The sequence below is a fragment of the Lemur catta genome, chromosome 16 (assembly GCF_020740605.2).
Source record: "Lemur catta isolate mLemCat1 chromosome 16, mLemCat1.pri, whole genome shotgun sequence".
Taxonomy (NCBI): domain Eukaryota; kingdom Metazoa; phylum Chordata; class Mammalia; order Primates; family Lemuridae; genus Lemur; species Lemur catta.
The window spans coordinates 18,582,740-18,609,774 of NC_059143.1; the positions used below are offsets into that span (position 1 = coordinate 18,582,740).

The 27,035-nt window shown below is 34.6% G+C and overlaps 1 protein-coding gene across 5 annotated transcripts in view; it reads right to left on the bottom strand.

Moving 5' to 3' along the window:
- The window catches only part of SS18 (SS18 subunit of BAF chromatin remodeling complex), a 65,101-nt gene that overhangs the window by 16,856 nt on the left and 21,210 nt on the right, over window positions 1-27,035 (bottom strand). For all 5 annotated transcript variants that reach the window (XM_045527971.1, XM_045527969.1, XM_045527968.1 and 2 more), the window contains 2 exons: window positions 19,027-19,180; window positions 13,007-13,228 (listed from right to left, as the gene is read on the bottom strand). In XM_045527971.1, the coding sequence (XP_045383927.1) occupies window positions 13,007-13,228; window positions 19,027-19,180 (376 nt within the window). The remainder of the gene's footprint in view (window positions 1-13,006; window positions 13,229-19,026; window positions 19,181-27,035) is intronic.

The following is a 27,035-nucleotide window of genomic DNA, read 5'->3' on the forward strand; positions in this document are numbered from 1 at the left end:
TAAAATTTTAAAGTTCTTCTTTTCCTTTCCCAATTACAAGAATTATAAACTACAAAGGTCTTTTTGAAATCAAAGGGCTATAGTGCTTCTTATGAAGTTAAAAGATATACACAACAAAAATACCCTAAAAACACCTAGACAGAGAACTGCAATAAGCTGTAGGCTCAGAAATCTGAACTATGCAGTTTCCAAAGTAAGTAATACCAGCATAGCCAAACTACCACTGCTATAGTATCATACTAGCAATAGTAAAAATATATCACACGAAATAATCAACAGCCATAAAGTCCCATGCTGCCATCTAACAATGTAAGCACCTCCTTAGAGGTTCAGTGGGCCAGTTTTGGTATGGGGTGCTCATCATTCTGCCATTATAACCATTACTGTCTCAGAAGTATGTATGAGGCATCTCACAATTTACTGCTTATATAGCTCCATACTCCCCCTTGACTGACTTGGGGATAATTTATGAAGAAAGTGCAAAAGGCAAAGACTAGAGAGTCTGGAAAATTTTTACAGGGAAAATTGCAGATGAGCCAAAAGCTCACTATAAAATAATTTAAATAAACAAAAATACAAGCCCACCTCTTTACATATATTATTGACATACAACCGCAGCAACAATGTAAGCAGGAAGACTTCATCTTGTTTCCAATCTGAAGAACTGTTTTATCTGAAGAACACCTTTATCAGAGCTAACCTTTTCTTCTATTCGCCTTCTTCTGGGCATCTACTTCTCTTCAAATTCTTTTTTTCTTCTAATTTTACATTATGAACATAAGCCTCTCCAAAGTTACTCTGGGGCCTTTCTTTCAACAAGGAAATAAATTCTTAATAGTAGAGTCAAGGTGGCTCAGTCAAGTGTGGAGGGGAAGAGAACTTAACATTGAATGCACATCTACACTGCCAGTTACACGCATTCACAGTCACTTTCTATCAACTACTAACAACTACCAGGGGTAAGGATCCTAATTTTCAAGTTTTTAGCAAAGGAATCCAAAGACCAAGATTATACAACTAACAGATATCAACTGGGAACTAGACGAACCTCAAATTTGATTTCAAAGCATATTTGTTCTACTATTTTCCATGGTCTCTACTCAAAAATAAACTCAAATTTCATCGTTCAGAAGCAAACTTTGCAATAAAGAAGTTCTAAAACACTAGTTTAATTATGGTTACAATTTAAAAATATATTTTATGTATACCAAAGTATTGAATATTAACATTTATAATTTAATAGGCAACATGATTGAGCATTTATGTAATTCATTTTCAGCAAATGAAGGTTTTACCTTGTCTTCTCCAACACTGTCTAAAGATCTCATCTTAACAGAAGGTAACTACACAACTAAAGCATATAATACGCATTGGAACCAAAATTCAAAAGAAAGTAAAACCATTAATAGCCAAGAGAAAAAAATACATAACAAAAAATTCTAAGCTTTGCTCTGAAGGAGAAAAGTAATTGTAGCTTAAGCCCTAGATAGAAAAGACCATGCCACTTATGCTTTTTCTTTTGGGACTGTCAGCAGTTCCAATCCCAAAGAGCTCAATTACCACCCTTCTTTTATTCTCTGTCACTTCCCTCCCTCTGAGGATCCCGACATCATTCAGAATCAAGCCTAAAACCAGAGAAAGAATGGAGTCAGCGAGCACTACTAATACAAGGTACTTTTCATCATTTTCCTTGAAGCCTTATCCATTAAAGAAAAAAAAAATTATGACTTTATGACTTCAATTCTGCTTGTTTAGGAAGCATATTATTTTCCTTATGATAATGAAATACGCTACACTGGCAATGTATGTCTCTTGAGACACTAATGGAAATAAGAGTGCTAAATCTCAAAAGGTTACCCCAAAATACATTCTAAAAATTTGTACTACACAGTGAAATAACTTTAAAAAAAGAATCTATTATAACCATTTTCTACAAACAATGGCATCACACATTACATGCTTAAAGGTTTTTTTCATCTTTTACATAAACCATTTTGATGTTAAGATGTACTACAAAGTGTAATACACATGTGAAAACCATATTAATGTCTTAATTACCTAGAATATATTTTTGCAAGTATTTTGCAAGGACATATTACAAACACTCATCATAACCACATTATTTCTTCCCATTTTGAGTTTTATACCCTAATAGATACTCCATGAAACAATGTCCTTTATTTTAAACACATGCAAAATATATCCAAATTACCATATTTTACATTATTGGATTTGCATCAATGACATGGTTAACACTTAGTTTTTATCTTAAGTCAGTGGTCAAAAGGAAGGATTTTTTTTTAAGTCAAAATCAAATTTACTAGGCCGGGCGCGGTGCCTCACGCCTGTAATCCTAGCACTCTGGGAGGCCGAGGCGGGTGGATCGCTCAAGGTCAGGAGTTCGAGACCAGCCTGAGCGAGACCCCGTCTCTACTAAAAATAGAAAGAAATTATCTGGCCAACTAAAAATATATATAGAAAAAATTAGCCGAGCATGGTGGCACATGCCTATAGTCCCAGCTACTCGGGAGGCTGAGGCAGGAGGATCGCTTAAGCCCAGGAGTCTGAGGTTGCTGTGAGCTAGGCTGACGCCACGGCACTCACTCTAGCCCGGGCAACAAAGAGAGACTCTGACTCAAAAAAAAAAAAAAAAAAAAATCAAATTTACTCAGTATCTATTATGTACACCAGGCCAGAAGCCATGGTAATACAAAGATGGGCATTGTCACCATATATAGTGACTTACAATTAGACCAAAAATAATTTTTTAAGACTCAGCTATAAAGAAAACATTGTTTTAATTAATCTGTGAAGAATTTTGAATGATGTAACTTTAAAAACATTCTATATATACGCAACATACATCCACATACACACATATAGTCATATCTTCAGATGTAAACCAGTACACTGAAACTTCATAAACATTATCATTAATCATTAAATATTAATAATATGGTTAAAATGATAGCTAACATTTAATGAGCATTTATTATGAGCCAGGCAGTAAACTAAGAGCTTTATACGTATTCCTTATTCTCCCCTCTCCCATGAAACAAGTAGTATATCAACTTTATTTTATAAACAAGAAAATTTAAGCCTTACAAATATTAAGGCTCTTACCCAAGGTTGCCTAGCTACTAAATGCAGAGAATTCTAAAGCCCCTGCTCTTAACCACTATGTATACCTCCTTTCCAAAGTCAAATCATACTTCTCCCATGTCATCATCTCCCACAAAAGAGTTATGTATATCTCTATCACTGCAAGATAAAAATCATTAAATACAAGAAATTTCTCCACTCTACCTATATGTTGTAATAAGAACTAGACCAGGAAATTACATAGATATTACCCTCCCCGTGCCTATTTTCATGTTCATATTTCATCCTTTACTGCTCACACTTTACTACTTGTTCCTTAACCACTCAATCTCAACCTGAAACATTTATACTCTTATTTGAAGGTATTTGTAAGAGAAATATCCCTGTATTACAACAAACTCAATTAGCTGACCTACTATGTTTAAATTACCATTTAAAAGGAATAGGATTCTTTACTTACCTAAATTGTACACCTGTCCACATTAAGAATTTAAGTAACTCATAATAACATGTGTATATATAACACCAAGGATAAAAGAACAAGAGCCAAGTAACTAAGAAAATGTAGGGTGATTACCCCAGCTTAGTAAAGTCATTGCAACTAAGCACAAACTTAGCTAAGTTTCCTAGCAACCAATGAAAAATGGGAACCATGTTTCTAGCTATTGAAAAGAATAGCAGCTCATTAACATATAAAATTTTTCATTTAGAGAAACTCTCATAAAAGTATTAAAACAATAGTATCACTAAGTTTTGTTAATGTCATTTGTTTCTTTAGTGACACAAACCATCTGTATATGCAGTTATTCACATTAACCACTTCTTTAAGCTGTGATTCTCAATCATGGGCAATTTTGTGCCCCAGGGGACATTTACCAAAGTCTGGAGACATTGTTGGTTCCAACTAGGGGGGTGGGAGTTGCCACTGCCACCTAGTGGGTAGAGGACGGAAATACTGCTAAATATTCCACAGGACAGGCCCCCACAATTACCCACCTCAAAATATCACTAGTCTGAGTTAATAAATAATGGATTTCTCCACGACATAATTTTAAATTACAGGCATATTTACAAACTAGTCTGGGAACCAGATTATGTATTTAGCTTTCTGGGGACTGAGAAATAGAAAAGGGATGTGTTGTGGCTTAATAAACCCAGCAAAATAAAAAGCTAGGATATTAGACAACTTCCTTAAAATGATCCCTCTTAAATAGTTTCAACTATACTATATCATAATAATAAATCATAAAGACACTTATATATTGTAGGATGAACTGAACTCCAAAAGCACTACATTTATGTGGCCCAAGTGACAACTGTTGTGAATAAAGACTTTAACCTGCCCGGTAGAAAGCCAAGGAGATGGGCTACATTAGAACATCTAGCTTTGTGTTACTTAGTATGAAAGCTAAAAGTTATGAACTGTCTGGCACAGAAGATTGTCCTGCCCAGAAAAATCTAAGGGAAATATGCATGACTTGGGATATTTGTTAAAATATAATCCGTTAAAACTTACCATATGATCCAACAATTGTATCCCTAAGTATTTAATCCAAAGAAATGAAACCTATGTCCAAATAAAAATCATGTACATGTATACAATTGTTTGTAGCACCTTTACTTGTAAAAACAAAAACTGGAAAAAGCCAAAACGTCCCTTAAAAAGTGAATGGCTAAACAAACTATGGTATACCTATACCATGGAATACTACTCAGCAATAAAAAAGAATAAACTATTGAGACATACCACAACTTGGCTAGAACTCAAGAGTATTAGTTATGTTAAATGAAAAAAGTCAATCTCAAAAGGTCACATACTGTATGATTTCATTTACACAATATTCTCAAAATGACAAAATGATAGAAATGGAGAAAATATAATAGTGGTTACTAGGGATTAGAAATCACTGGGGGAAGGGCACACTACTGTATAATACCTTGGTAACTTCCAGTAACCTATCATTATTTCAAAATAGAAAAGTTTTAAAATAATGAAGCTAAATTTTATAATTTACTAAACTGAAAACCACCTGGATTTTGTTTCCCAAACCCAAAAGGTCTTGGTATACCTGACAGTCATCTATATTGTCAACAGTAACCAACGAGGCCTTCTTTGTTTCATTCCTGAAATGACAGCTGATGGATGACAATATCACTTAGAAGGATGCTGGTTTTCTAATTTGTTTTGGCAGGAGGATATATATCTAGCTAATCAGTCAGTAGACATATAGAATAAAGTAGTGAACAAAACAAGACACAGTTCCTGACTTCATGGAACTAGAAGAGTCTAGAGAAAAATAATTAAACACATATTTACAAATAATTTGTAATTGTAAGTACTCAAACTGCTGCTATGAGGATCCTAAGTATAGGCTACTATACTTAAGTGGACTTGTCTATCCAGTAATTAACTTACATAGCAAAATTTGAGGTGATTTTTATTTTATGCTCTATTTTTTTATATTTTCCAGGTTTTTCATATTAAATATTAGTTATTCTCATAACCAGAAAAATGTTATTGGGGAAAATTTACATCCTTGAAAAACTCATCCATTGTTAGCAATACTGATCAGTTATAACAAAATATCTAGTCTGAACTACAATGTAATGGCTACAATATACTTAAAACTATGATCCAAACTTGTAATATTAACAATATTTCATACACTGACCAATTTTAACAGTAAAGAAAGATGAGAGTACACATAATTCTCATTTATTCAAACCCGCGATAGGGATCAAACATGACACTTCTATAAAATAAAATATTTGAAGTTCTTCATTTATAAATTTTCTATGTTGTACTTGAAATTTTTGATCCTGCCCTATGGGCTTCTTCTCTTGGCTGATGTTAAACTGTATCCTTTCCCTGTAATAAATCTTAACTGTGAGAGTAACAGCATTCAGCAAGTTCTATGAGTCCTTCCAGTAAATTATCAAACCTGAGGGTGGTTTTGAGAACTCCCAAACTTGCAATTGGTGTTAGTGAGGCCAGTCTTGGAGACTGTCCCCTTTAACTTCACAGTTGGCTGAACTCTTACAGTTGGTACCAGAGGTGAGGGTGGTGTTAGGGATTGTGACTTCGAACTCCTCAAATACATTGCTCTTGCAATTGTCCCTTTCTTGCCCCCTTCTCTTGCTTCATCAATTTCTCCTCTCTAATTATTCATTCCAATCAATATATAAATACGATTTACTATCTTTCCATCTCTAAAAAAAATCTTTCTGGACCTTACATCTTCCTCTACCTATGAACCCATTTTTGTTTTCCTATATCAAAAAATAATGGGAAAGAACTGTCCTAACTCACTGTTACCACTTCTTTTCTTCCCTTTTTCTCATGAACATTTTCCAGTCAGGCTTTTGCCCCCATCCATCCACCAAAAATACCCATCATCTTGATCAATCATTCCAAAGGCTGGTTTTCAATTCTCATCTTACTTGACCAATCAGCAAACTTTGATACAGTTAATAATTCTCTCAGTTTTAGAACACTTTGTTCACTTAGCTTCTATGATTTTACACTCTCTTGGCTGCCCCCCTAATTCAACAGGCTGCTCCTGCTCAGTCTTACAGGAGGAGTCCTTCATGTTCCCAATGTCAAAATGTTGGAGGGCTCCTGGACTGAATCTTCGGACCTTTTTTCTTACTACCTTTATTCACTTCTTAAGTGACCTCTTTCAATACCATGACTTTAAATACCCTGACCTCTCCCCTTAACTCCAAACTAATATACCCAACTGTCTTCTTGAGACATCCACACTTCGATAATAATAGGTCACTCAAATTTAATAGGTGCAAAGCCAAACTCCTCAGCTGTTCCCCCAGATTCTTAATTTCAGTAATGGCAACACCATTCATCCAATTACTTTGACTTTGAAGTCATCCTTAACTCTGTCCTCCTGTACTCCACATCCAATCTATCAGCAAATCCTAGATATCACACCAGCTCTACCTTCAAAATATATGGTAAAAGCCTGGGCAACATAGTAAGACCTTGTCTCTACAAAAGAGAGAAAAAAATTAGCCAGGCATGGTGGTGTACACCTGTAGTCCTAGCTACTAGAGAGGCTGAGGCAGGAGGACTGCTTGAGCCCAGGAGCTCAAAGCTGCAGTAAGCTTTGATCACACCACTGTACTCCAGCCTGTCCAACAGACTGAGACCCTCTCTCAAAAAACAAACAAAAAAAAAGGTAAATATCCCAAACTGACTACTTTGCATTACCTCCATAGCTATCACACTATTCAAAGTCACCACCATCTCTTACTCAAATACAGCAAGAGCCTTCTAACAGGTTTCCCTGCTTCGCTGCTGTTCAACTGTTTTGCATACAGCTGCCAAAGGTATCTTTTTGAAACATACATTCAGATCATATTATTCCAGTGCTCAAAACTTTCCAGCAGTATCCCCTCTCCCTCAGAATAAAATCTAAAATCCTTATGGGCTACAATATAAGGTCTTTCAAGGTCTAGCCTTCAACTATTCCTTGGACCTTATGACTCCCCTTCTTCACTCACTCAGCTCCAATTAGAAATGGTCTCTTTGCTATACTTCAGATGTACCAAGTATGCTCTAGCCACAGGGCTCTTGCTTGCTAGTCCTTCTGCCTGTGCAACACTTTTTCCAGGTGTCTGCTCACCATCCTAAAATAGCATACAGATTGCATTTTTCTCTTTCCTCTTACTCTGCATATTTCTTTGCATAATGTTTATCATTATCAGACCTATTTGTATCTCATATGGGTTCTTAAAAGAAATAGGAAGCTCCTAAGCTGATAACATTTATATAAAGTTAGGAACTTAACAGCATTTCCCAAAATGTATTCTACAAAACTTTATAGACAGTATTCACTTTATATACTAGTATGGGGCTGAATAAATGACCATGAAAGCTGAAATCATACAAAAGAATAATAATTAATGGGACATTATCCCATGGCCTTTAAAAATTTTTGTCAAAATATTAAAAACTCTATAACTGTCAGTTACAAATGCACAGGGAAATGAAAAAAAAATTTAGTTCACTATAATTTAAAACATTAAAAACAATGAAGGTGTTTTAAGGCCAGGCATGGTGGCTCGCACCTATAATCCTAGCTATTTGGGAGGTTGAGGTGGGAGGATCGCTTGAGGCCAGCCTGGGCAATATAGCGAGACTGTCTCTAAAAAATAAAAAATAAGTAAAGTGTTTTAATTCTTTGTAAAAATCTTATCAAGAGTTGTTTGAACAGTGGTTCCCTTCTACTAATATTATCACTGACAGTTGAGAGTGAGCATCTTTTCCTTAGCTTAGCAAATTGTCATACTCAGAAGGAATATGTTTGGATTAACTTCCAACATTTTTTCCTTTGCACTTTCAATGTTGTGAAATATCTCCAAGAATTTCTTTAATGTGAAGTGTTTTGCCAGTCTCACTTTCTCTGAAACATCTTCATCTTTTTCATCACAATCACTTTTCTCATTTGTATCAATGAGTTTGCCTTCATTAAGCACCTGCAGTGCATATCTAGATTCTCTCAAATAGCAGCAGTGTCAACATTCCCATGGTCAGCAATTTCTTCTGTAATTCTACTTACACTGGATATGGATTTCATTTCCAGCACTATCACTTTTCATTTCTTTGTTACATTTTTATCTTTGTTGGCCAAAGTTCCTCTTTCAATTATACAAGTTTGTAAAATGTCATATAGGTTTATTGTTGGGAGCAAAGGAAGCAACACCATTACAAGCTTTGTTATACGTGCATGAACTGACAGATAAACAGTGACCAATCACTGAAAAAATCTAAAAGTGGCATGAATGGTCACTAATTGTGACAGGCATCTGTTACTTACATAGTGATATGTGGACTGAACAGATAACAGCTAAGTTTGTACTTTATGCAATTACTCCGTTAATATACCATGGTAAGAGAAATTTGAATGGTGGTGTTGGGGGAACAGGTGTTACTTAACTAAACTGTGGTAAATGAAATTCACGCATATCAGAACTGTACAAAGCGAGGCCTGCTTGTATTTCCATAAGATATCTGTTTCCTCATGCATGGAATGAGAATAATAATAATAGTACTACTATCTCAAGGATGTTTTGAGAATTAAATTAAAGATGACATATAAAACATTTCAATACAGTGCCTGGCACTAAAGGGCATTCACTAAATATTAGCTCTTACTTTTGGTAGGTAATATGTCAAAAAAGAAAAGAAAAAGAGCCCCATGATGTATTGTAATCATATTAATTAAAAGCAAATCAATTTCTTTACTATAAAACTTCTCAGACCTTTTAATATCCTAATAAGCATGCTGAATCTTCTACAATAATTTACCAGCAATTTTTAAAATAATTTTACCAATTATTATTTTACCAATAATTATTAAAATCTATCTGGACCATAATTTAGCAAATGCTGGATCAAAGTTCTAATATAATTAGGAAATAGTTATATTTTTTATAAAAATAATATTACCATTTTCAAAATCCTGCCACAAAACGAACCATTTTCAAAGTTAAATTCCTATCTCCTAAAACTAACAAAATGTTTTCACGTGTGAAAGTCACGTTAGGTGAATAGCCTTGATCTATAATCTATAAAGAACCCCTTCAGATTCACCACGGCACTCTAGCCTGGGCAACAGAGTGAGACTCGGTCTAAAAAAAAAAAAAAATGAAGATCTACATATATTGATAGCAAACACAACCACAAGCCATATGCACAATTAAATGCTAGACTTATCTCAAGCACCTCTGCTTGGTACATCTCTTACGAGATAATAATCCATTGTATAATAATAAGAAGAAATATAACACTCCAAGGTGTGACAATACATACTCTTTGCTCTTCATACTTACATAACGAATGTGGTCAATTTAGGTACTGAAAGAAAAAGGTCCTACTTTTCTAATGTCAAGTTTCTAGATCAGTCTAACCAAAGAGCACACTAATAGAACACATGATAATTTTAAAGTATTATCCTTTACAATTTGGCTAAATGAATTAAGACTTTCTTAATACTATTCAAACAAAGCTAAAACCAGAAAAAAACTAGATGCTGAAATAAGACAAAGCTGATAAACCAATCTCAAATTTTTTTGTGTTCAGTTTTTTAAAAATCTTTGATTATTCTGACCGACAGATTTTACATAAATTATGCAAACAATTACTGAGTCAGGATTTTTACATGCATCACTTCATTTAATCTTACTTAGAGAAATTAAGTAATTTGGTCAAATGTCCCACGTACAGTAAGCTACAGGGACAACACTTGAATCCAAGTCTGAAGAATTACATACACGGAATTTGTGAGATACGTTCTTTTTTTTTTTCATTATCCATATATTTTATCCTAACAACTCTATCTCTGGAATTTATCCTACAAAAACCTTGCACAATTACTCAAAGATATAGGCACAAAGATGTTTGTTCTCACTCTGTCACCCTGGGTAGAGTACAGTGGTGTCATCATAGCTCACTGCAGCCTCAAACTCTTGGGCTCAAGCAATTCTCCAGCCTCAGCCTCCTGAATAGCTTGGCCAACAGGCACATGTCACCACACCTGGCTAATTTTTTTCTACTTTTAGTAGAGATGGGGTCTCGCTCTTACTCAGGCTGGTCTCGCACTCCTCGCATCTTGGCCTCCCAGAGTGCTAGGATTATAGGCGTGAGCCACCATGCCCAGTCTGAAATACATTCTTTAACACAAATATGACAATTTGTAAAATTTTTTATATTTGAATATATAATTAGTAAAATTCTGTTTTTGTCTTTTTGTTTCTTTTGTGAGACAGAGTCTCACTCCATTGCCCTGAGTAGGGTGCTATGGCATCAGCCTACCTAACAGCAACCTCAAACTCCTGGGCTCAAATGGTCCTCCTGTCTCAGCCTCCCGAATAGCTGGGACTACAGACATGTGCCACCACACCTGGCTAATTTTTTCTATTTTTAGTAGAGATGGGGTCTCACTCTTGCTGAGGCTGGTCTCGAACTCCTGACCTCAAGCAATCCTCTCGCTTCCGCCTCCCAGAGTGCTACGATTACAGGTGTGCAACATTACCCCTGTCATTAAAATACTTTTACAAGGAATTCATATGATTAAAATATTGGATGCTGCCAGAACATTGTATACCTTCCTTTTTTTTTTTTTTTTGAGACTATAATTTTCTGTGGTATTCTTTTGTTTCTGAAATACCAAAATTTAGTCTATGGCCATACCACCCTGAACATGCCTCATGTCGTCTGAAATAGCAAAATTTAAATGAAAATTTTTTCATTTGTCCTTGAAGAGATGTTTAAAGCAATGAAAATTTCCTCAATGATTTTCACCCTACTTTCTTTTTGAAAGTGTCTTTTACTTCTTCAAATCAGATCTTTACATAGTTATTTTTTACATAGTCTCTATTTTCTACTGGAAATTCATAAATTATGAGAACAAGCAAAAGTAATATAATTACTGCACTATATAATAAAAGAAAAACCTATACATTCTCACAAAATATAACATTTGTTAAATAGTTGGTCCCTAAGTTTAGGACAAAAAATATCTATAAACACCTGAACACTTTTCTCCAAAACTAATAACTATTTTATTTATGCACACTGCTGTATGCATTATTTCTTCTTCTTCAAATCTTATGCTATTGTATCATACCATGCTGCAGCAACATCCATTTCTGTGCACACCATGCCTTTTCTTAACTATGGTAAGTTTCTAAGAAGTGTGCCATCGTAACTGTAGTTGCTGTCAGAATCATTATCAATTTTCTTGCTCTCTCACTCCTGGTAACCAAAATGTATGGAGAAACACCTGAACTCCTTTCTAATCTAGCACTGACTGGGTCTTGCTGTTGTTCTGAAACTTTAATTGACCTAATAAAAAGAAAATAAAAAATTTCCACCATGGGCACTAAATAATTTGGTGTTAAAAAAAATGAGACAAGCACTAGTTGTGTGCTTGAGTTGTGTGCTTGCTACACTGATTGAGTAACAATTTATTTTATTATATTCCTTTATTTTCAGTGTATCATCAAAATTACAAATATCTGTATTAACATTTTAAAATTATATTACTTCATAAATAATTATCAACAGATTAACATTAACTTCCTTTATCTGAGTACATTTCAGTGATTTGTTTTTTACAATAAAAATCTAGGAAATGTTATTACAAATACATTTCATTCTATCTTATGCTCTTAACCTCACCACATTTTGTAATTGAAATAGCTTTAAGCTGGCAATATGCCGAATGTTTTAAAGACAATTAGCAGAACAGAGCGCCACTTACTGGCTTTTAGTTATCATTCACAGAATACTTAAAAGAGAAATACTATAACAATTTCATTTTCTGAGCTTGATAATAAATTTTAATGGATTCACACCACTCTAAGACAAGAGTACAGCAGCCCTTCTGCTGCGTATTCTGATAGAAAATTATTTTAGAATTACCTTTCAATGTCGAAACATAGTATCAGAAAACACCCATATAAATCAAGAGAAATTCATATAAATACATCCTTAATAAGTAAAATGAGCCATAGAGTAGATGTTCTTTAAGAGGTTATACTTATAAAGATAAAATTATTATTTTCTCAATTTTCTAGCTCTAAACCAAATGTGTTTGCTTATTAATTGATTGGCTTTAAAAAACAATTCAACAATATGAACTCCCCCCCCAAAAAAATGCCCAAATGACATAAAAATAAATAAGTTGAAAAAGCTAAAGCTAAATGTAAAAAAAAAGAGAGAGATTTAAACTAGTTTCAAACTCAGCATTACCTTTTTATGGGCATGATTTTCACTCACCTAAAGCTTACATTTTTATGAATCAGCTAAGAACTTGATACAATAGTTTTACTTTCAAAGGCTAATAATAGCATTCTAGTCAAGAAAGACAGGAAGCTTAGTTACCTTGGTTTGGTTGCATATTCATATTTGGTCTGGGGCCATAGTTTCCCATTGGTTGCCCCTGACTCATTGTCATTTGATTCTGTACTGGCATGCTCTGTGATGATGGCACGGAATGGTTGTAACCTCCCATGGATCCATGGCTACTTGAAGGCATATTCATGGAATTGTTTGTCATATTGAGTTGATTGGGTCCAGGTCCCTGCATAGGCATATGGTTAGGCCCTTTGAAGAAAAATGATCAGAACCAAAATATGAAAGTTAAACAGATGGTCCATACAAAAGTACTTTAAAAAGCTTTTTATCTTTTTGCATTATAATACTAAACAATAACTTGAGTTTTTAATCAACAGCAACAAATGACAGCAAATACTGTGAAACAGATGTTATTCCCATTGTACAGATTAAGAAACTGATGGTTTTGAAAAGCCAAAACATTCTGAAAAAGAAAAATAATGGAGGACTAGCTTTATGAGATAGCAAAACATTATCATAAAGTTGGAGTAATTATTATAAAAGTGTAAATACTAGAACATAAATGAGTAGACAGAACAGTATCTAAAAATAGAACCAAATACATAGTTTAGTAAATGATAATAATGGTGATATTAAGTATCGGGCAATAGAAAACTAATTCAGTAAATGGTGGTGTGACAACTGGGTAGCCATCTGGAAAAATAACAAATTGGATTGCTATCTCATTCCTTCCACTAATTCCATATTGATAAAAAATTTAAACTTGAAAAAAGTAAGAAAACAAGGAACCATAAAAGAATTTCAAAAAGAAGAATTTTAAAAATAATCTTGGAATAGTAAAGCCTTCTTAAGTATGCCAGAAAACCCAGAGCCATAAAATATTAATTAGAAAAATAAAAAATGTAAACATGACCAAAAAACACCCCAAAACAATAAAAAGATAAATTGGGGGAAAAAATTACAACACATACCACAGACCAAACTAATTACTTAAGATATAAAGTAAGTAAAAAGACCACCATCAGTAAAAGAATGGGCAAAGGACATAAAGTTCTTTCAGTTCATTAAGTTCAAACTACAAAAAGGTTTGTAAGCATGAAAAGATTGATTGCTTCACTTATAACAAAAAGGCAAATTAAAACTACGAGAACCAACATTCATCTTCCAGATTCTCAAAAATCAAAAGTTTGTTCCAACTATATTAGAAGAAAGAAGCACCTTCAAACACTGCTGAAGGAATAAAAATGTTATTTATATTCCACGGGGAACCAAGGATGGAACCAAGCCTAAGGAAATCTGTTATGACAAACAGCAATTCAAATGAAGCACAGTTGTCCCTCAGTGTCTGTGGGGGATTGGTTCTAGGACCTCCCACAGATTCCAAAATATGTGAATGCTCAAGTCCCTGGTATAAAATGGTATGCTATTTGCACATAACCCATACACATCCTCCCGTATACTTAATCATCTTTAGATTACTTACAATACCCAATACAATTTGTAAATGCTATGTAAATAGTTGTTATACTGTATTGTTTAGGGAATAATGACAAGAAAAAAAGTACCTGTTCAGTAAAGACAGAATTGTTTTTTCCCTATTATTTCTGATCCACAGTTGGTTGAATCCACAGATATAGAACCCATAGATAGGGAGGGCTGACTGTACTATTTCTATATAGAGCAATTTGGGATTCCAAGATGGCGGCAAAGGGGCAAACTAGCCTCACTCTCCCCAGTAGAAAACGAAAAATGGATACACAGTGCCTAAATTTTCACCAGCAACAACCCAGAGCTCAAGTATGAGGATGATGCAGTTTCCAAGGCGACAGAGAAGTGGGAAAACTCTGAGAAGACAGTAGGAAACTCAGACTTCCATATTTGCAACACATTCTCCCTCCCACCCCTGCCCCACCTTCCTGCCTGGCACCAAGGGCAGGGGAGAACTCTCCCCACAACCCATGGTTTCTACACTGGAAAAAGTGAAGCTGAAGTAGTAAACTAGCTTCCCCACATCCTTGAGTTCCTTGGCAGGAAACTTACGGTTTCCTTGGTCCATGGGAATCATCATGACTATCTAAAGGGAGAGATATTCCTGAGGACAGGCAGAGATAAAGGAGGGAGCCTACCATCCCCAGCCCTGGAAACTTGGTCAAAGGAGATGCCAAATCAGAATGGCTGTTCAGCAGCACCCATGCTATAGGAGGTACATTCTACAGGTTCCCTGGGCACAAACCCCTACCAAGCCTTTCCACACTGCTCAGATAATCCCTTTGGGACCTCTCCCATTCAGGACAGGCAGCACTCCAACCATTTACTAGAGCCGAGGTGAATCTGAGTTTAAGGCACTATCTAGAGCTGAAAAGATGGCAGCAACCTAGTGGCAAAAATTTGCTTAGCAAATATATTCAATAAAAACAAAAATAAGCTGGACAGAGAAAACTGGAATAACTAACTAATCCTTCAACACAAAGACATAGATGTACACCCACAAGAAACAACAACAAACAGGGAACCATGACCTCCCCCCAAAAGGACAAAGTAAAAATCCAGTGACTGACCCTAACAAAATGTTGGTTTGTGAGGTCTCTGACCAAGAATTCAAAATAGCAGTTTTAAGGAAACTCAGTGATCTCTAAGATAACACAGAAAAGCAAATCAGAAATTTATCAGAGAAATTTAACAAAGAGATTGAAATAATAATTTAAAAAAATCAAACAAATCCTAGAACTTAGAAATATATTTACTGAACTGAAGAACTCTTTAGAGGTTCCCAACAGCAGAATGAACCACACTGAGAAAACAATCAGTAAGCTTGAAGGCTGGCTATCTGAAAATATGCAGAGGAAAAAAAGAAAAAAAAAAAAAAGGAAAAAAGACTGCCTACAAGATATAGAAAATTAGCTCAAAAAACAAAATCTACGAATTATCTGTGTTCAAGAGGAAACTGAACAAGAGCAAGGGGTGGAAAGCTTATTCAAAGAAGTAACAGAAAACTTTCCAAAACTTGATAAAGATATAAACATCCAGGTACAAGAAAGGTCCTAGAACACCAAATAGATTCAACTCAAAAAAGACTATCCCTCCAACCCATGGAGGAGCAGGGAAAAAAATAAATTAATTAATTAAAAAAAAAAAAAAAAAAAGACAATCCCAGGACATATAATAATCAAACTCTCAAAAGTCAAGAACAAAGAAAGAATCCTCAAAGTAGAAAGAAAAAAAGCAGCAAATAACATATAAAGGAGCTCCAATTCATCTGGCAACAGACTTTTCCATAAAAATCCTACAGGCCAGGAGGGAGTGGAAATGACATTTTCATAGTGCTTACAGAAAAAAAAAAAACAAAAAAAAACTGTCTTCCAAGAATATTACACCCAGCAAAATTATTATTCAGATATGAAGGAAAGATAAAGTCTTTCCCAGACAAACAAAAGCTTAGAGAATTCATCACCACCAGACTCATCTTTTAAGAAATGCTAAAGGGAGATCATCAACCTGAGGAAAAAAAAAAAAACACTAATGTGCAAAAGAAAACTTTTCAAGGTTTAAAACATACTGCTAAAATTAATACTCTGTTACTGTGGTGTGCAATTTGGCAATAACTATCAAATTTTAAAATGCATATATATCTTTAATTTAGCAATTTCAGTTCTAGGAATTTATCCCACAGATACACAAGTATTTGGGTGCATCTGTGTAGGGATGAAAAAAATATATATGTATATGCATTATATATACTTACAGGCATATTCATGGCAGCATAATTTGTAATATCAAAAGGCTAAAAACCTATATTTTCATCATTAAGAGAAATGTTCAAATAAATTAAAGTATACCCATAAAAAAGAATGTAATGCAGTCACCAATAAGATAGCCCTTTAAATACTGAATATAATGATGGCCTCCAAGATTATCTTTAAAAGAGAAAGAAAAGACATAAAACACTGTTTAATGGGTGCTACTATTTGTGTTTTTTAAAGAAAAACAAATACATACATGCATTTTTGTACATAGAGTATCTCCTGATGAATAACTAGAAACCAATGCCACTCTGGAACTAAGAGTCTGGCTGTATACCCTGTAATACCTTTTGATTTTGGCTTCACAGGCAGGTATTATCTAGTTTTCAAAAAATCCATTAATTTATTTTAAAAAAGAACTTGAGACTTAGAGGTTATTTGACCAAGATCAAACAAGTATCTCTGAAACTGAGATTATAAAGTGAAATATTAAAAACAAAACTAAAATAGGAAATAAAGAGCCATGATGCAAATCTGTGTGCATAAAAACGCTGGGTAAATGGTACAAGGAACAAATAAATATAAGTTATTGGCCTTCCAATTTCTTGTACACCTAACTATAACTTCATTAAGTATCGTCAGGAGAAGCTCAACGATTGTTTTGGAAGCTCTACAGTATTCTGGACAACCTAGGTCATAACTGGTTCATAATCTCTGGCTTATAAAAATATATAACTACTCCAGATAGCCTTACACAAAACACAGAATGTTATGTTAACAGTAACTGCATTGCTGCTCAAATGCTTCTTCAGCCTCAAGCTTGAATGTTATATAGAGAAGACAAGTCAAAATCTTAATTAAAGGTACCACCATGAAAAGTCACAAAACTCCTAACTAGCTAACCTGCACTAGCAATACCTTTCCAGTTCTAAAAACAATGTGTTCTGGTGAGCTAAATGTGGATTTGGCAAGAAAGTTTCTCCTGACTACAATCTGACTATAAACTGAAAAGTAGTTATGTCTTCCACAGTGAGTGTGAGCCCTCAATGTTGCAAGCCTTAGAAGGAAATAGGAGACAGCCACCAGAATACCACTGCCCTCCTACAAGATCAGTCATACGTCAATCTGTGCTCTTGTTTTTTTTTATTATGCTCATCTTTGGACACCAATACTATCAAACAACACAATCAGCTAGAAAAGAACACTATCTTAAGGATGCTAATTACTAATTTTTTTTTTTTTTAGAGACAGGGTCTTGCTTTGCTGCCCAGGCTGGAGTGCAGTGGCCAGATCAGAGCTCACTGCAGCCTCAAACTCCAGAGCTCAAGTGATCCACCTGCCTCTGCCTCCCAAAGCACCGGGATTACAGGCGTGAGCCACCACGCCTGGCCTCTAATCACTAGTTTTAATAATAAATTGTTCTGTTATTTTAATTTGCTTCCATTATTGCTAATTGTTTCTTTTTGTTAATGAAAACAACTTTTGTTTTTAAAAAGTAAAAATATGCTCATGTTAAATGTAGAGAATACTCCACCAAAAATTATGGGTATGGGTTGTTGCTGTTGTTACAAAAACAAAATAGTTTAAAGATACTTTTTAGACTAAAAATTCAAACCAGCAAAAGGTAACTAAATAAACATCCAATGGGCTAAAGATATTCCAGTTGACTCCAAACTTAAAATGGATAAATGAAAAGGAAATGGCTCACTGTATAAGAAAGCTCACATTATTTTTCAGCTTTTAATTTTGCTTTAAAAATCAATTCCCATTTTTATGTTTTGCTACAAACATATGCATTCAAACAAATCTAAAATCAGCTTCAATAATATCAACGAGAAAAATACTAAATACACTAGCCCTTTAGAGACTGTATGTTTCTTTTCCCCCATGTGTTTTTCCCACTGATACTGTTTCTGAGATCAATCAATTTTTAAGTAAATAAAAACTCAGGGAAATATTACAGTACTTTTTTTAAAAACAAATTTTAATTCTTAAGCCATGGCATAATGCCTTTTTTTTTCCAAAAAGCTTCTAACCAACTGTATTGCATAGTTTCAGACAGACTAAATTTAGCCAGTTCTGTTCATCAGAGGAATGCTGTGTGTCAGCTACATCAAAGCCCAAGGGCAGCCTGATAAACACTGAATACAGGTCACGTAGCTCTGTAGCTAACAAACTCTAAGAGAGCCTGTACTCGGGGGCATTCAAAGCAGTTTTGTCATCAACAATCTAGTATCCCTTGAGCCCCCATGTCGTTTCAGTTGCTAAGCAACTCTGGTGTTAATGTCTTAGAGGAGAAAAACTTACCAGGCATCTGGCCGTTCATCTGGTTCTGCATGTGTGGTGCAGGAGGACCCCCACCTACCATTCCATCTGAAGGCATGTTGTGAGAGCGTGGAGGTGGGGGAGGGCCGCTCTGATTCATCCCTCCAGGACCCATAGGCATATTCTGTGTGGGTGGCTGAAAGAACACAGTTTAGTAAAACAAGAGAAACAGTTAGACTAATATATTAAAGATGCATATGGTATAACAGTTGCTGATATTATTAAACTGCATAGGAATAAAAACACAAATGCATTTCAATTTTCTCTAATGCATTTTAATCATGAACTTAATATAATAACATATTTAATACCCAAAATTTTAAAGTATATTTTACTTTATAAAATCTCAATACTGAAAATAAAAATTTTAACATTCTATACAAAAAGAATTCTCCTTTATTTATATAGAAAATTTCTAATGTGTCTATTGTTATGATTTAAATTGTGTTAAAGAAATTAAGTCTCCTTTCATTATTATTTGGATATGTTTATTATTAATCATAGATTTTATCTGAAAAGTCAGAATAACAACTAGAAGAGCCATTAAGTCCCAAAATGTGATATATTTTATATTGTTTGGGGTGGGGGGGAATAGTGGCAGCAGAGGAATGTTTCAAAACATAGACAATAGTTCAGTTCAACATTTTTGTGCCGATTACTGCTATAGATTGGAAACGTTACTGATGGCCTCCAAGGGTACAGAGACAGCTGCCTCAAAAGGATGCCTTTGGCAAATTTCCTAATGAAATTTTGAAGAAAACCACTGACTAACCTTGAGAGTTCACAAAAGGGTGAAAGGAAAAACATAAATATAAGATGGACTGCAACACCTGGCTCTCTTCTTAGGGTTATTTTGGTAGCAAAAGCAAATGGTTAGTTTCTTTCCAAACCCCCATTTTTAATCCTGCAGGAGGGAGGCTTTATTCTTTACAAATCTACCTGTCTTCTTTCTCTACTTCCATGTTCGAAATCTAATACCAATTCCTATATTGTCAGTGGTTCTCTTCCTCCCACATTTTTAGATGGTCATTTAATTACTGTGTACCTTTCCAGACTTTCTGAACACAATTCTCTCTGGCATACTTAATATAGATATACAATGCTCTTTAGCCATTACATGTCAACACTCAAATCATCAATCAGTTAATCACAAACATCTAAAAAACAACCAAGTGCTACTCTAATAGCACCCATTCAAAAATCAGAATTTTAATTTCTTTACTACTAAATCCAGATAATAGCTGCTCTTTATTTTTTCTTCAATTCTCATCTTAATTTTTTTATCCAACTTGTATTCTTTAAACACTTAATAACCTGTTAAGTTTTCACACACACAGAAAGTCAACTCAGTGTCACATACCTTACTTTTAATTAACCTTTTTATTTATCATCATGGCAACAGCAACTAATGATGTTTTATTAGTTAAACTGTAAAAAAAATGACCTCACTACTGAGAGCGAAAAATGAATTTTTAATAGCAAATTTGGACAAGAATATAGGAGGAAGGATTTTTGTTTTCATACAGAAGAGGGTCAAGGTCACCCAGGTTTGGAGAAATAATGGAAATAGAGGATAATAAAATGACATCTCTAAAAATCTAAGACAAAAAAAGAAAATATGAAAATAAACCAATCAAGCTAGAATTCGGTGCTAAGAGAAAATATTCTTCATGTGAAGATAAAGTAAAAATAGTTTCAGATGAACAAAAAGGTAAGAGAACTTGTTAGAGGAATACATCAAACTAAAAGAAAATGACCTCACATGGAAGCACAGAACTGGAGTAGTTAATGGAGAGGAATGGGAAAGTAAATATATGTAGCTAAATATAAATTAATATTGGCTTTAAAACAATAGTAACAATGATTTGTTTGGCTTAAACATATGTAGAAGTATAAAATATAAAACTAGACTAACACAAAAGACAGCAAGCTAAATGAAGTTAAATTGTCAAAAGGTGCTTGTATTTTTCAGCAAGTGTTAAAAGTATAAATTTAGGCCAGGTGTGGTGGCTTACACCTGTAATCCTAGAACTCTGGGATGGGAGGCCGAGACAGGAGGCTCACTTGAGACCAGGAGTTCAAGACCAACCTGGACAACACAGGGAGACCCCCATCTTTACAAAAAATTAAAAAATTAGCTGGGGATGGTGACATGCACCTGTACTCCTAGCCACTTGGGAGGCTGAGGTAGGAGGATCACTTGAGCCCAGGAGTTTGAGGTTGTAGTGAACTATGATCACACCACTGCATTCTATCCCAGGCAACAAAGTGAGACCCTGTCTCAAAAGAAAAAATAAATAAATAAAAAGAATAAAGAAAATAAAGAAAATTAAGAAAGCCAAAAGCTAATTCTTTGAGAATTTTAATAATTGATAACCCCTAGTAGGAATAATCAAGAAAAGAGAATATTCAAATTTTGGAGAAATTAAAAGGGGGTAAGGGCATCAGTACATACCCTATAAACATTAAGAACACAGTAAGAGGACATTAAGAACAACTTTATGACAATGCATTTGATAATTTAGATGAAACAAATTCTTTGAAAAATAGAGCTTACAGAAACTGACACAAAGAATAAGAAAATCTGAAAAATTCTGTTAGAGAATTTGAATCCATAATTTCTAATCTTCCCTGAAGAAATCTCCTGACTCAGGTGGCTTCACTAGGGAATTCTTCTAAACCATTAAAGAATAAATAATATCTAACACCAATCATATACAATCTTTCAGGAAACAAAAAACCAGGGTGATCAATTCCCAATTCTTCATGAGGTCACTAAAATCTGATAAGAACATTACAAGAAGGAAAACTATAGGCCAATATATCTTTCAAGAATACAGATACAAAAACACTAAACAAAATTTTATCAAAGCAAATCCAGACTTATTAAAAAGATAATACATTATAACCAAGAAAGTTTGCTACTCCAGGAATGCAAACTGATTTCACTTTTGAAAATTAATCAACGTAATTCACCAAATTATCAAAGTAAAATCCATATAATCATCTCAATAGATTAAGAAAAAGAATATGATAAAATTCAATACCCATTCATAATAAAAACTTTCAAAAATTAAAAATAGAAGGAGCATTCTTAACCTAATAAACCTAATATATAGGCTGGGCATGGTGGCTCACGCCTAGCACTTTGGGAGGCCTAGGCAAGAGGACTGCTTGAGGTCAGGAGTTCAAGACTAGCCTGAGCAAGAGTGACACTCCGTCTCTACAAAAAATATAAAATTAAGCCGGGCATGGTGGCACGCGCCTGTAATCCCAGCTGCCCAGGAGGCTGAGGCAGGAGGATCACTTGAGCCCAGGAGTTTGAAGTCACAGATGACAATGCATTCTAGCCAGAGCAACAGAGACCCTGTCTCAAAAAAAGAAAAAAAACTAATGTATAAAAATTTTACAGCCAATGTCATCTTACTAATGAAAATATTGGACTCTTTCCCCTTGAATTCAGGAATAGGATAAGAATATCCATCAACACCACTTGTATCCAACAAAATAAATAAACTAGCAAACAAATTAATGGTATAAAGAATAAAAATAAAATAGAAAAAGCAAAAAGAAATAACCATTGGAAAAGAAGACTTATAATTGTCATTATTTGCTGATGACATGATTGAGTACACAGAAAACCTATAAAAACTATTAGAATAAATGAATATAGCAAGGTAACTGGATACAAGGTCAATATATAAAAATCAACGTTTCTATTTATTTCCAACAAGCAATTAGAAAGTGAAATTTCAAAACTCATTGCACAATGGCATCTAAAAAAATCAAATCACCAGGAATAAACCTAACAAGAGCTCTGTGATACCTCTATACTGGAACACTGTTGAGAGAAATTAGAGAGTCTACTAAATGAAGAACTGTGTCATTTTCACTGGAAGATTTAATATTGTGAAGATAATCAGTTTCCCTGATGTTGACCTAGAGATTCCATGCAATCCCAATCAAAATCCCAGCAGGCTTTTTGTAGAAATTCACAAGCTGATTCTAAAATTTAAATGGAAATGCAAAGGACATAGAATAGCTAGTACAATCTTGAAGAACACTACCAAATATCAAGATTTATTATAAGCTACAATAATTAAGATGTGGTCAGTGCAAGCATAGACAAATAGACCAAGAGAACAGAATAGAGAGTTGAGAAACAACCCACACTTACAGTTAGAACAATTTACATTCAATGCTTAAAAAATGATCTTTCCAATAAATAGTACTGGATCAACTGAATATCATATGAACAAAAATGAACCTTGACTCCTAGCTCAGATCACACACAAATTTAATTTGCAATGCACAATGAATAAAAAACCTGTTAGAAGAAAATATATGCATATCTTCATGACCTTGTCATAGGAAACTACTTCTTAAACAGGACACAGAAAGAATTACCAATTTAAAAACAAGATTGATAAATTGGACCTCATTTAAATTAGAAATTGTGCTCATCACCATTAACAGAATAAAAGGGCAATATTCAAACTGGAAGAAGATATTCTCAATGTATATAGCCAACAAAAGGCTTGTTTGAGAACACAGAACTCCTACATATCATTAATTTAAAAAAAGAGAGAACCCAATTTAAAAATGGGCAGAAAGGGGACATTTAGAAAACTTTTTTGGGATGATAGCACTGATTTGGGATGATAAATCTTGACTGTGGTGGTGGTTAAACGGATTTGTCAAAACTCATACATCTATACACTTAAAATGGATGAATTTTACTATATGCGAATTATATCTAAAATGTTACTTCTTCCCTGATCAGCAGAATGATAAGGCCCCCACCGTCTCATCCCACAGTTCCAGACGGTCTTCACAGAGCTTACTATAGTGGTAATTTCAAATGTGTTTTTGTAATTACTTAGTGTCTGTCTTCCCTGCTATATATTAAGTTCTGTAAGGATTGGTCCATGACTATATTTGCTCATTACTGGAGCCCCCAGTCATCTAGTATCAAATAGAGGTAGTCGATAAACATTTATTAAATGAAAAATGATCCTATACAACACTTCAAATTTAAATTAGGGGCCAGTATCTTTCTGTCAACTTTCATAATGTTTTTTAAGTGTCAAAATTGCTTCTTTCACCTTCCCATCTCCATTTGGAAGTCCATCAGACATGAATTCCTGATATTGTCCCCACCCTCAAATTGCCTTATCCATAGTCTCAGTGATGTGAATTCTCCCATTCTAGTTGCTCTGCCAAAAACCATGAAGTCATCCCTAACACTTCTCTTTTTCTCATCCCCCCTCCCTACATCCAATTTTCAGCATAGCTTTAGGCTCTATCTTTAAAATATACCCAGAATTTGACCACTTCTACTACCACCTCCTTCGTCTACTACCCTCATGCGAGCCAACTCATACCTCTCATTTTGATTATTACAGTAGCCTCCTAACTGTATTCCCTCTGCTTTGATCCATGCTACTCTATATTAATTCTCCACATAGTATTCAGAATTAGTTTGTGTTATATCAATTGATGCTTCTGCTCAAAGTATTCGGATAGCTTCCAATTTCAGAGTAAAAGCCAAAGTCCTTACAATAGCCCTGTATGATCTTGTCCACACATCACCTCCTTAACTTAATTTATTCTGCTCTAGCCACAACAACCTTCATGTTGTTCCTTGAACAAGGCAGGAATAGTTTCATCTAAGAAACTTTCCACTACTTGCTTCATCTGCCTAAAACACTCTTCCTCAAGTCTTCGCTCAAACATCACCTTCTCAACGAAACCTACGCTAACCACTCTATTTCATATTGCAGATTCCATCCCCAACACCATGCATTCCCAATATACCTGGTCCTGCTCTGTTTTCCCTTTCCATAGCTCTTATCATCCAACATGCTATATGATTTATTTACTTATTATACTTGTCTTGCCTGACAGTACATGAAGCCCAAGAAAGTAGAAATATGTTTGGTTTTTTTTGTTTGTTTTGTTTTTTTTGAGACAGCATCTCACTCTGTTGCCCGGACTAGAGTGCTGTGGCATCAGCCTAGCTCACTGCAACCTCAAACTCCTGGGCTCAAGCGATCCTCCTGCCTCAGCCTCCTGAGTAGCTGGGACTACAGGCATGTGCCACCATGCCTGGCTAATTTTTTCTATATATATACTTTTAGCTGTCCATATAATTTCTTTCTATTTTTAGTAGAGAGGAGGTCTCGCTCTTGCTCAGGCTAGTCTCAAACTCCTGAGCTCAAACAATTCACCCACCTCGGCCTCCCAGAGTGCTAGCATTACAGGCGTGAGCCACCGCGCCCGGCCTAATATGTCTGTTTTGTTCACTGATGTTCCAAAAGTACCTAACTACTACTGTCTAACAAACAGTAGACACTTAATATTCAGTACAAAAATTAATAAACTCTCAAATTTAAATGATTCAACACAAAATTATAAATAATTCTATTAAATTATCTTCAATGTTTCTTTAGAATATAAACGTATCACTAAAATATAATTTTTAGTTTAATAATCCTTTATCTTTTTAACTGCCATTAGCATAACTGTCATTAATATAGTTCCCCACAAGGAGGCACTAAAATGACATACAGAAATAAACAGGAGATTCAAAAATAAATTATTATTCAAAATAGGATATATATAAAAATAAAGCTTTCTGAAGCTGATAAAGAGATAACTTCTATATATACAAATGAAAGAGACTTGGTTAGTCAACAAGACTGGATCCAAAAACTCCATCAATATCATACTCACTTCCTAGTCCTAAGTCAATCTCCCACACGTATGTGAAACAGGTCCCCTCTATTCTTCACTCATTCCCACAAGAAATTTCAGGATACCATCATGGGTAGCCTTGAATCTATCATATGCAGGCTTTAGACCTTACCAATTGATTTCCTGAATTTAACAATCTCATCAATTATCATCATGCCATCTTGTCCCCCAAGAAGATAGCTAGTAGAGAACTCAGTCCTATCATAAAACCTGACCAGAACTTCTACAACTAATAACATTTCTCACTTATTTTCACAGTATGATGATTCTCCAAATTTCTGGGCTTAGGCTCCAGAATGATTCATTTACTAACTATGCTCCCCTCAGTTTTAGTACCAGTTTCCTCACTAAATTCAACCTTTCTCTATTTTATAAGTAGCAAACATTCCAACCACAAAAAAATGCAACATTATACTTTATCTCTAACAAACTCTGAGGATGTTAATTATTAAAAAGTCACTCCAAATTCACACACAGCAATCTTAAATAACAAAAAATAAATGCCTTACTCTTCCCTGAACAGGGGAATTCTCTGGAATATATTTCAAACAAAACACAAAAATAAATCCACTTCTAAAATATGGCAAGATAGGACCCTAAGCTTTTCTTAAGGTTGTAATAATACCATCTGTTAAGAAACAGAATGTATTTGTTTAATCTTGCACTTATTTTTTATATTATTTTTATATCTATACCAATTAGATTATAAAAGTAATGTGTAATCATTATAAAGAACAGAAACAATACAAATAGGAACCAATCTCAAAGCTTGAATGCATATCTCCAGAAACATTTTAATAATAAATATACATAGCATATATTTACTTTTTAAAATCAGGGTCACAGTAGGTTTTTTTTTTTTTTTTTTGGAAACAGGAGCTCACTCTGTAGCACAGGCCAGAATGTAGTGGCATCATCATAGCTCACTGTAACCTATAACTCCTGGGCTTAAACAATCCTCCCACCTCAGCAGCCCAAGTAGCTAAGGCTACAGATACATGCCACCACACCAGGCTAATTCTTTAATTTTTTGTAGAGATGAGGCCTCACTATGTTGTTGCCCACACTGGTCTTGAACTCCTGAGCCCAAGTGATTCTCCCACCTCAACCTCCCAAAGTGCTGGGATTATAGGTGTTAGCCACCATGCCTGGCCCTGTGATTTCTTCTATTTATTCTACTGTAGACATTATTTTTTATTAGTATACAACTTGATCTCATTCAAAAGTGTAGAATT